General features: G+C 46.1%; 1 protein-coding gene across 2 annotated transcripts in view; it reads right to left on the reverse strand.

Annotated features, from left to right (window-relative positions):
• npr2 (natriuretic peptide receptor 2) overlaps positions 1–12,047 on the reverse strand; it is a 255,740-nt gene that overhangs the window by 12,979 nt on the left and 230,714 nt on the right. The window contains exons 21-22 of one of the 2 annotated variants that reach the window (XM_070868405.1): positions 10,963–11,054; positions 7,707–7,764 (exon numbers count right to left, since the gene is read on the reverse strand). In XM_070868405.1, coding sequence (XP_070724506.1) covers positions 7,708–7,764; positions 10,963–11,054 — 149 coding nt within the window. In that variant the 3' untranslated portion in view covers position 7,707. The remainder of the gene's footprint in view (positions 1–7,706; positions 7,765–10,962; positions 11,055–12,047) is intronic. The other variant, XM_070868404.1, reaches the window with a different exon arrangement.

Below are 12,047 nucleotides of genomic sequence, written 5' to 3' on the forward strand. Positions count from 1 at the left end.
TTGTCTCCTGCCAGCGTCGCAAATAGGTCGCCTGCCTTAGGTAGCGGGTATTGGTCCTGTAGCGAGAAACGATTAATAGCTACTTGATAATCACCGCAAATCTTGACTGTGCCATCACTTTTGAGTACTGGAACAATCGGGCTGGCCCACTCGCTGAATTCCACTGGGGAGATGATGCCCTCGCGTTGCAGCCTGTCCAGCTCAATTTCCACTCTCTCCCTCATCATGTGAGGTACCACTCGTGCCTTGTGGTGAAAGGGTTGTGCCTCTGGGACCAAGTGGATCCGCACCTTCGCCCCGGAAAAGTTTCCAATGCCTGGCTCAAAAAGAAAAGGAAATTTGTTAAGAACCTGGGTACATGAGGCCTCATCGACATGTGATTGCGCTCGGATGTCATCCCAGTTCCAGAGGATTTTGCCCAGCCAGCTCCTTCCACGCAGTGTGGGGCCATCGCCCGGGACAATCCAGAGTGGCAGTTCGTGCACCGTGCCCTCGTAGGTGTCCTTGACCATGGCGCTGTCCAGGACAGTGATAAGCTCTTTGGTGTACGTTCTCAGCTTCGTGTGGATGGGGCTCAGGGCTGGTCTGAGTGCCTTGTTGCACCACAGTCTCTCAAACATCTTTTTACTCATGATGGATTGGCTAGCGCCAGTGTCCAGTTCCATGGCTACTGGTAAGCCATTGAATTTTACATTTAGCATTATAGGTGGACATTTCGTCGAAAATGTGTGCACCCCGTGTACTTCAGCATCTGCCTCCTCTCTCTGAGGCTCGAAATTGCTTTGATCTACCATGCAGGGCGATCTTCTTCTGCCACGTGGTGATGAGCAGGTTTTGCGAGCTGCAAGCTCGTTGGAGGTGCCCCATTGCTCCACAGCGGTTGCAAACATACCCTTTGTAGCGGCATGAATAGGCCGAATGGAAGCCTCCACAATGCCAACAAGGTGTGAATTGCCTTGCATTCATCCTTTGTTGCAGACTCTGAGTCACCTGGGTCACCTGAGGCCTGCTGGCAGTTGTAGACTCGTGGTTTCTGCCCTGTATATTTCTGCTCGCAAACACAGTTCCAGTTAATTTCTGAACATTGCTAGCACTTGTGTGCTGAGAGATTTGTTTGGTGTTATCACTGGTGGACATAAACGCCTGTGCTATCGCAATGGCCTTACTGAGGGTTGGTGTCTCTACAGTCAAAAGTTTTCGTAGGATGTTCTCGTGGCCAATGCCAAGTACAAAAAAGTCTCTGAGCATTTGCTCCAGGTAGTCATCAAACTCACATTGTCCAGCAAATCGCCTTAGCTCTGCGACATAGCTCGCCACTTCCTGACCTTCAGATCGCTGGCACGTGTAGAACCGATACCTCGCCATCAGCACGCTCTCCCTCGGGTTAAGATGCTCCCAAACCAGTGTACACAGCTCCTCATACGACTTATCTGTGGATTTCATCAGAGCCAGAAGATTCCTCATGGGCCTGTAGGTCGGTGCCCCACAGACCGTGAGGAGGACCACGCTCCTTTTTGCAGCGCTTCCTTCTCCGTCCAGCTCGTTGACTACAAAGTACTGGTCTAGCCATTCCACATAGGCTTCCCAGTCCTCTCCCTCCGAGAACTTCTGCAGGATACCCTCAGTTTGCTGCAGCTTTGTGTTGGATTGGTATACTCGTCGCCAGTTATTATGTTCCTAACACAGATGAGACTGCACAGAGGGAGGTTAAAGTAACAGTGACCTCAGTCTTTATTAAGACACTCCAGAGTGAGGAACAGGTCTTAGGGGCTGGCTTATATAGAGTACTCCCAAGGGATGCTGGGATCCCTTGGGACTTCAGGGTATGCACTCCCTGGTGGCGGAACATGGGAGTGCAAGCCTTACAGATACACAACACTTATTCCCACCACCCCCGGAGGCTCTTCAATGGAGATTGTAGTCGAGAGAGAAGTTTTGTCAAGTATTAGATCCTAAACACGATTTTTGTTATAACCATGCATCAATTGTGGATACAAACCCTATTAGCATATAACGTTGGAAGCTGTTATGTTTCCATGATATTACCAATCAATTAGCTCATGCCATGCTCTTTTCATGTTTGCAGAGGAAGATATCTAACAACTGCAGTGAGCAGAGGTGCAACAGAGGGCGCTCTCCTCAGCTCCAACTGCTGACCTACCCCATCTATGGTGGTGGTGGGGGGGGATGCACTTGTGCTGGGTTAAGGCACTTTGGCTGGAGGAGGGATGCACTTGGACTGGGGTAAGGCACCTCGGCTCGGGGAGGGATGCACTTGGACTGGGGTAAGGCATTTCGGCTGGAGCTTGCTGGCTTCTGGGGAGCTCTGAGCTCTGTCGCTTCAGGAAGTCAAAGTGGATCGAGTTACAATTTGCAAAGTCAGTGAGACCTTCAGGGTGTGGCTTATCCTCCAAGGGGCCCAATCAGAAACAAAGGGTGGAGCATGTTGGCCATTTTTGCAGTACAAATAAGCGCATCCTTAAATTAATAGGCTCAATTTTGCCCAAGTCCGTTTTCTGGCATATAGCCAAAGTCACACCCATTTTACTAGGCCAGAAATGTACCAGAAATATTTTGCCAAAATTTCCCCGATGTATAATTCAAATTTGGCACCACGCAGCGTGTCCAGTCACCTCGGGGGGTGGAGCCTGCTGTCTGCGCCGAAAAAACGATGCTGCTTCTTCTGCGCATGCGCGGGGAAAAAAGTGATGTTTTTGATGTTATTTCAATGGACACGCATGCGCAGTATAGCTCCAGGTTGGCAATCAGCCATTTTTAAAGAGCCAGTTGTGTGTGTGACAACGTTGAGTGCTGTGTGTGAGCATTGGAAAAATTGGAGCTGCAGCAATATAAGATGCAATGCAGTGCAAGGACCAAGAATTTCTTACAGGAAGAAGATGAGACACTAGTTACTGTGATTGAGACCAGATGGCAGGAGCTGGACACCAGCAGAGGTCACATAAAATTTCCACCCAAAGAAATGAAGAAAGGCTGGAACCAACTTGCAGAAGATTACTGCGCAATGGTGACCACCATGAGATTTGGAGGCCAGTGTAAAAAGAAGTGGCAGGTCAAGTAGTTAGTTTAAGTAATATTTTCATTTATTCAATGGAATTGTAATTGTAAATGTGACCAGCTGTTTATGTCCCACCCAACAGAAAGACACCCTCTCTACAAAATTGCATTTTCATCTTTGCAGAGGAAGATGGCACATAATAAAAGGGAAAGAACTCAAATAGGAGGAGGCCCGGCAAATCTGTAGCCACTTGATACCCTTGGAAGAGAGAGTCGCTGCTTTGATGGGTCCTGCCTGGAGAAAAGCAACTACCACTGCAGAAGCTGGGCCCACACTCGAGGGAGAGGGTAAGTCCTACAAATTGCACAGTCTGGCTTTGCTAAATGTTAAATACTGCATGGGCTAGCCATGCTTCGGTTCATGGGGATGTCTCCTTCAGCAAAGTTTCGGTTGATGCAATGTGCTATCATTCATCGTGGTTCTTCAAATCAGCCTGCTGTCTGCGCTGTGTGATCCAACTCATATCACCTACCCTGCCCCCTCCTCTGCTGCTAACCATTTGTCTGTGTTCTGTTATATTTTGCAGAACTTGAGGACAACCCTGACGATGGAGAAGAATATTCAGACGAGGACGAGCATGAAGAGGTGACCATCTTCCAATCCCACCTTCCAGACCAAGAGCATGGGGGTGAGGAGGAGGGGAATGTGGAGCGGGGTGAAATATCTTGTACTCACTTTGGAGGAGTTGCAGATGCCGCCCATTGAGTTGTTAGCCCCTTCCCTGACTAGTGGTTTGAGTGTTGGTGGGGCATTCCATGGTTTCCCACCGTCCGAGGCCGAGGATTCCAGTGGGGTGCAGCAAGGCACACCTAGGGCCCCACTTTCCGAGGTTATGGGTTCCAGTGGTGTGGTTGAGCAAGGCACACCCAGCGCCCCACCTTCCGAGGCTGCAGGTCCCAGTGGTGGGGTGTGAGCCACACCCAGGGTGAGGAGGGGAAGGAGAGCTCGACTGCGCTCTCCTGAGGTGCAGGATCTAACAGATGTGGTTCAGATGATGGCAATGAATGGGGAGAGCACTGACCTTACGTGATCACACCAGGATACCATCAATAGCGGGGGTGATGAGGCAGCGGGACTGTCGTGAGAAATGAGAACCATGTCCGGGACCATGAGTGAGGGAATATCTCAGTCAGCTGAAACCATGTCAGTGACCATGAGGGAGGGAATGTCACAGTTAGCTGATGCGCTGTTAGTGAACATCAGGGAAAGAATGTCAGAGATGGTGCAAACACTATCATTGAACATGAGGGAGCGAATGTTGCAGGTAGTTGAGACAGTTTTGCTCAACATGAAGGAGGCAATGTTGCAGGTCATTGAGACATTATCAGGGCACATGAGGGACAGCATGTTGGAATTTGCTGCTGCAATAAGGGAACACACCCAGACCCCGCGCCCATTGACAGAATCAACTGCCACTCCCACTCCAGTCCCCAGACCAGCCTCTGAGGAGCCCCAAGCCGGGCCCTCCACATTGCCGCCTGGGCCCTTCATATTGCTGCCTGCTGCCCCCGCCGCCCCCCCCCCCCCCACCCCACCCCAACAGGTGCGCACGACCCGAGATCATAGAAAGAATAAGCTTGGTACCAACCCCAGAAACATTGTGCCACCGCCTGAGGGAAGGGGTGGTGAAGTCACCAAGAACAAGCGCAGCGGGCGGTCTCAGAATAAGGTGGAGGAGAAATGGGTGCAGCCTTTCTTTGTTACTGTTGTTGTTGATGTTATTATTATTGTTACTGTTGTAACTGTTGTTCTCAACTTAAAAGATTTTTGTAAGTGATGTAAATTTATAAGTTTAAAAGTTAGTAAGTGATCCTAAAGTTTTTAAGTGATGTTAGAGTTTGTAAGTGATCTTAAAGTTTATAAGAGATCGTAACTATAAACTTTAAAGTTTGATACAAGAATAATTTTATTAAAGTTAAGTACAATGAACTGTTTGTTAAACTTTTGAATAAAATATATTTTTCATTAAAACTGAATCATTTACATTATTTGTTCCATTAACACAACACAACATTATGGAACAGGTCCAAACAGTAAACATGGTCCATGTGGAATAGTTGTCGCTGAGCCTTCAGGCAGCAAAGCATTCACAGATGAGCTGCTGGTGCAAGGCTCAAGTAATCGTTAAAGGGGCACGATGGCCCGCCGTCGTGCTTTGTGTTCAGGTACTTGCATGGCTTCCTCATTCTCCTGCTCATCATCTGCATCTTCCTCATCATTATCATCAGCCACTCTCACCATAGGTGGGTCTTCTACTACCAGCTGCTGCTGTCTCATGATGGCTAAGTTATGCAGCATGCAGCACATAACAGTGAACTGACCGACAATCTCAGAGGCAAATAGCCTCTGGAATGGTCCAGGCATCGAAAACACTGTTTCAAGATGCCAATGGTTCTATGATGCTGCATGTCGCGACATGTTGTATTCCCGGTCAGCTTCCGTCCGGGTTACCCGTAGGGGCATCATGAGCCAGTTGGCGAGGCTGTACCCTTTACCCTTTGTCTTCCAGCAGCCAGCTCTGCCCTTCTGGCTGCTGCTGAAACATGGCAGATATAATGCTCTCGCGTAGGATGAATGCATCATGGGTATCTTGCATCAACTGACATGATGCGATGCATGTCGTCACAACACGAGCTGTACATTAATGGAGTGGAAGCCTTTTCTGTTCCTGTACATCTCGGAATCCTCCAAAGGCACTCGCCCTGTGCCTTTGGGAAGCCAGCAATCCTGGAGAAGCCCACAGCCCTGTCACGCATTGCCTGGGTGGTCATGCGGAACTTTATGTAGTCATTCCTCCAGGCATATAGTGCAGCTGTCACCTGCCGAATGCAGACATGTGTTGCATGTTGAGAAATGGCACACACATCCCCAGTTGTAGTTTGAAACGTTCCTGAGGCATAGAATGAAAGTGTAGCTGTAACCTTCACTTCAACTGACAAAGCAGTCCTCCTGACGCTTTTAGGTTGCAGGTCTGCTTTCATCAACTCACAGATCTCAGTTACAACTTCTTTGCGGAAACCCAGCCTTCTGACACAGTCTGCATCACTTAGGTGCAGGTACAAACGCCTGTCTCGAGGTGGATAAGACCTCCCGCCCAGCACCCTACGGGCTCTGATGTTCCTCATGTGATGACGTTGAATCAATTGTCTCCTATGTAGCACCATGATGCAGAAGGCTTGCACAAGGTATGGCATTGTCAGTATTGCCCCCAGTTAAATTTAACCTTTGGAAGGAGCTCAAAATGGCAGGAAGGCAGGCAGGACAGGTTCTTTGTTCTCTCTTCCCAAGGTCTGTATGGATGGACCACACCCAGGTCTTGGGACTTCTCTTCCCACCACCCCACACCCCCCCACCAACTCATTGCAGCTTTGTGACTTCTCCCTTTCTCCCCATCTCTCCCAAACTCATTGCAGCCGTGTGACTGCTCCCCTTCTCCCCCATTCCCCCAAACCCAAACTCATTGCAGTCTTGTGCCTAGTGCAGCAGCCTTTTGATCAGCACCTCCCTCCCCGAGCTCTGCAGCAGCCTTTCAATCGCCACCTTCCCCCCCCCGCCCACCCCCCTCCCGGGTGTTTTCCAGCTGAGCCCTGAGCCTCTGTGTCCAGGTGCGGGGCTGATTCTGATGGTCGAAGCTACGGCTCTCCAGCGCTGCTTGAAGACGCTCGGTGGTGGCGTGTGAGTAAAAAAAGACTGAAAATTTCAGAAATCCAAGAAACTTCCATGTACTCCATTGAAAGGTAAAAAAAAATTGAACTTTATTGTGGATAATTCAAGTGTTCTTGACTCCCTCCAAAAACTTGATGAAAATGGTGTCTTTCTGCGCCGATTTCTCAATGTGCGCTGCTTTCTTTTAACACACCAAAAGGTTTTTCGGGAGTGGCCAGGTACACTGACCTAGGATTAAAACATTTTGGGCAAACTGCGAAAAATGATGAAAACTGGCGCAGACATGACGTCAAAAAAACCTAACCTAGAAAAATCGTAACTAAAGCAGTTACATCGGCGCAGATTCCAGGGGGAAACTTTGAATTAAATACTTCCGCCAAAAAAAAGCGCGCGCCAAGAAAATGGCGCAAATGACCCGGGAAAATTGAGCCCAATGAACTGTAGCTGTAGCTGGTAATTCAAATGGTTCATGAGAACACTGGTCAGATTTTTTTTATTCTGCTTCCTTACAGTAATCCTTATTTTGAGTTACTATTCTTAAGTGTTTGGCAGTTTGTCTTTGATGCCTTGATTGAAAGCATCTGAATGTAATGGAGCCGGAAATGCCTGAACCTGAATTCTTCCACATTGGTATAATGTGTTTCAGAAAGTATAAATCGGGTGAACTCTGATTGACTGCATCGATTTTGAGTCGGCTGTTTATCTGTAATGCCAAAATGGAAACTGGGAACTGAGCCAACACTTTATTTCAGCAGTGAGCTGAAGGAGTCTATTAGGATCTTAGCAGTTCAGATCATTAATATGCATATATGGCCCTTCAGAACTGCTGAATGGTCTGCGCCACATCTGCGGCTCGGGGTTAATTACTTCTTCAACACTGTCAATTTATGTGATTTTTTAAAATTGGTGAGATTCCCCTATGATCTGATTGTGCATATTACTTGTTTACATTTGATACATTTACCTCAGTTTTCTCTGGAACCAACTGATCCATATTGTTCATTCAACCAGCATAAACGCATCTGTCAGCAATGACACATGAAGCAATTGGAGTGTTTCTCTAATATTGGTCTGCGTGCAGTCATTCAAAATTGTATTGACAGTAATATTATTATAAATTGCCATTATTACAAATAGAGGGAAGGAACACATTTTTCCTTGTTGCATTTTTCCTCATTTCTCCTTCAGATTCTCAGCTGCTATTATTTTCCTTTCTCCTGTATCTATAATTGAGAAGACACTATCCAGCCCACTGCAATCTCAACAGTCAATTGTTAATGCTACTCCTTAGTTATTGCACCAGAAGGTACCAACTGGCACGGAATGAAATCATGATTCACATTCAATTTGTTTTCCTTCACTGCATCAGCTCTGTCAGTTCTTAAACAGACAACTGTGAGGGAGTGGATTTATCTGCAGGTCAGGGCAGAAGCAAATCTGTCCTACAGAAGAACTGAATTTCATTTCAATTGCTGAAAATAAAATTGTGAAGAGACATGATCCCAGGAGATTAAAATATGAGAGACATGGATGGCAGAGATGCAAGTAACCAATGTAATTAGAGTATGCACACAGAAGTGGAGGACAATTAAAGAAAAATACTATCTTGAAGCTAGACCAGTAAATGGAAGAATATAGTACAGCATATGGAGAGCAGAGTCCTTGCTAAACCAGTTAATACTCCTTAAAAAAAACTGGAAGTGGTTTCCCCAATGATTCAGCTGTTTAAGACATGATTAACTGAACCACACAGATCAAGAAGGTCCCAAGCCGATCTGATAGCTGATCTCAAAAAGCATGATAATTGGTCTCAGTGCTGCATGATCAAGGAGGGGAGAATTGGCCATGGTTTCTGTTTCTGATTGTTATCCAGTGACCTGTGACAAAGGTACATGTGTGGATTTCATGTGAGGACAGGATTGGGCCTGGCTGTGATTCCCCCACTGTCTATGAATGGCTTAGTCTTCATAGAATATTCTGGCATGTTATGGCCCAAAAAGTCAATGTCTTACAAATATCTTAATCCACTTAAAAATAGAATAAGAAGCTACTAATATATTACTGCAGTGTTTGGGACCATAAGCAAGTCTTAATGCCTTGGGTCATAAAGCCATGCTGAATCCTCCATGTCAAAACACTGGACAGAACCACTATTATTCTATAAACTCTTAGAGAAATGACTGACACATCTTAAAGTAGTTTTTATATAATCTTATCGTTAAATATTTCTGTTGAATTCTGGTGTTTAATAGTAATCCAGCTATGTGACATTTGAATGTCATTCATCCTCTCTGGATTAGGTGATTTATGAGTAGAAAACGTGTTGAGTAATGCACTTGGAACTCTCTTAATTTGCATTTCCATAAAAAGGAGGCCACTTGTCATGAATATTCATTGGAGTAAATTTTGCAAGGCTCTGTGCTGGAGGCCTCACTTCACAAGATTTACCTTGTTGTATTTGACTAAATAATGAGTGATAAAGAGTTGTGCAGCTATTGTCATGAATGCCACTGGAGAGATCTTGGGAGTGACTTTCGGTTTAGCTGTACATCGAGTGGACCGTGGACAAAGCGATTGCACTGCCCACCTGATCACCACCAGCAAGAGGCTGAAGCTATTTTCATGGTCGAACCTCATTATGATACAACAAGTGCCGATTGGCAACTCGCCGATTGGTGGGGAAGCGGGAAATCCGTCAGTTCCTCTGCAGAGCCGAGCTTGAAGTAAGACAGCGTGTGGGAAGGTTTTGTTTGATGGGGCCAGGAGAAGCATTCATGCCTCTCTGGCTCTACAAAAATCAGTTGCATGATTTATTGTCGCATTTCTGGAGTGCCCTTTTAGAACAACTAGTTCGGCCGCTCTATGTCCAGTGCCACTGGGCTCAGTGTACGCAAACGCATGCTCTGCCGGTTGGTATTTCATGGTGTAGGATCCTAATTTGTTTCGGCCGTGAGTGCTGCTTGCCTTTTTCCCAGCATATTCCAAAATCATGGTGAGCCAGACGTGGCGTGAAGAAAATGGTAAGTAGTGTCCTGCAATTGTTGAATCGCTACCTCCCGTTTCCTGTCAAAAAGTGAGGATGAGAATCTACCCCAATGTTCTCTCTAATTTGCGCGGTCACGCAGTAATGGGAAAGGACCCGCACAGGCCGCTCACTGACTTCTCCATTGTAAATACTGCACATGTGCCGAAATTTAAAGGGACCACGCAGGCCATGCAGACCAAAGCATAGCTTACAGGGAACACTGATCTACCGCCCCTTAATTTGTGGAATTTTATCTACCCCCGCACCTTTTTCTCCTGATGGTGGCAACTTATGTTGGAATACAGTTCTATGTGTGGTGGTGGGACTCCAGTAGTGGCCATTCTTCATGGTCAAACCTGCAGAGTGAGAATTGGTGCACTATTCACCAATACCCGTTCATTGCCAGCTGGGATCAATGGAAAACAATCAGCAGCCTGCCTAATTTTCCTCTCATTTGCTTTGCAAAGTTGAGAACGCTTGCAATGCCTGTATTTTCCCCAGGTTTGAACTTGGCCAATTCATCATAAACTAGAGGTCTGGAAACCTTGGGGTCCTTCCTGGTTTTACTCAGTGGAGTGATTTTCATCTTCACTGCTTGGGTGGTAAACTTGAGGGTCGAATCACCCACCTGTTATAGAAACCATACGATTTTTATTTCATTGGAGATGAAAAAAGGTGGGTTCTATAGTGGACGGCCAATACTGGTAAAGATGAAAATTACCCCCAGCGACTGCTGGAGCAATGGGGCGAGATATTTTTTGTTACTTTTAAGTCTTTCGTAGAATAATGCACAGCTATATAGTTCCCAAGATAAATGTTTCTTATTTACAGGATAGAAACGTGTGTTTTGAAGTTAAAGGGTACATAGTCTGCGCGCTGTTGCAATGCTGGAACTGTAGCAGGACAAAGACTTTGTCCATCACATTGACTTGACCATTACCCAATCCAATATCCCAGGCATGGGGTCATTTAAACAATTAGGGCAGGTACCTGAGCGTGTAATGGTGTAACAAGGGAATAATCGAGTATTCCATCCCACATTCCAGCTCCTCTGCTACATTTTTTGTGAGCACTCTACCCCCAGCCCCGACAGAATTTCTTTGCTTAAATCTTTAAATATTTAACATATTCTAGAATAAAAGCAATGATAGGATCATGATCATGATTGTGAAAGTTGTGCTGAATAGAAATTTACCTTCATTTCAACATCTCCACGGAGCTCCAGTTCAAAACTTCCAAATTCATCCAAAACATTCTTGGTCGTTGAAGATACATGGATTTTCAATGCTAACAAATAAAGAGGTAAAGTGTTAACGGCGGGATGAAGACAAAAATATATTTAGACTGAATTTTCTTTAAATTGACTGTTGGGTATTAAGTTTTACTGCCAAATTCTTTATATGTTTCTAATTTCAGGAACTGTTTAGCTTAAGGGTTTAACTTAGCTTGGACTATTATTTGGCCTCAGAGGGTTCGTGCAGCCACATAAAGTTAAAGATTGAATTTCAAGGGTACAGTACTCAAAGTCAATTTCTGGGACTGGCTGTCCTAATATTTGTTTGTAGCTTGTAAATTAGTCCAATGAATGCCACAGATATAACTGCTAACACATTTAAAAATAAAAAATAATGTTTGTTTTCTTTTAGAACTTTCACTTTTGACTCTTGTTATTGCAAAAAATTGTTCATAAATTTGCACACGGCGTAAGTTGCTGAAGCTAAATCTGTGGTAATAAAAACAGAAAATGCTGGAAATCTGTGATCTGTGGTTTCTTTTTCAGCTACTTGCTGCAAGGGGTATGTAACAGTAACAGTGCTCTTTGGGGCTAATCAACAGGATGTCAATTCACAAGGGAGGGATCCTTTCAGCTGTACTCCTGCAGCAATGCTCCCCAGACAGAAAGGCCCCGATATATACAGGGAGGCAGGGAGGGAGCGGTGGAGTGCAGTAGTGGAGGTGGGGAGGGGGCAGAAATTCCGTGGATGTGGAGGTCCTGCCGAATATCATTTTGTAATTCTGTTTCCCTCCCGGCAGCCAGCCAGATTGAAAGGCCTAGCCGGCTGCTAGGCGGGAAAACCAGCGACAGAAGACCGCAGCCAGGGAGCATTTGGGACAGTGTCAGGCAATCGGGAAAGATCACAGATTGGAGGCAGGGGTCGGACCGGCAATTGGGAGGGAGGGAAAGATTGCAGGTTGAAGGGGGTGGGGATGGTCGACAGGGAGCTCAGGATCACGGATTGAAGGGGGCAGTCAGCCGATCACGGCAGTAAGGAGAGGTCG

The sequence above is a fragment of the Pristiophorus japonicus genome, chromosome 2 (genome assembly GCF_044704955.1).
Source record: "Pristiophorus japonicus isolate sPriJap1 chromosome 2, sPriJap1.hap1, whole genome shotgun sequence".
Taxonomy (NCBI): Eukaryota; Metazoa; Chordata; class Chondrichthyes; family Pristiophoridae; genus Pristiophorus; species Pristiophorus japonicus.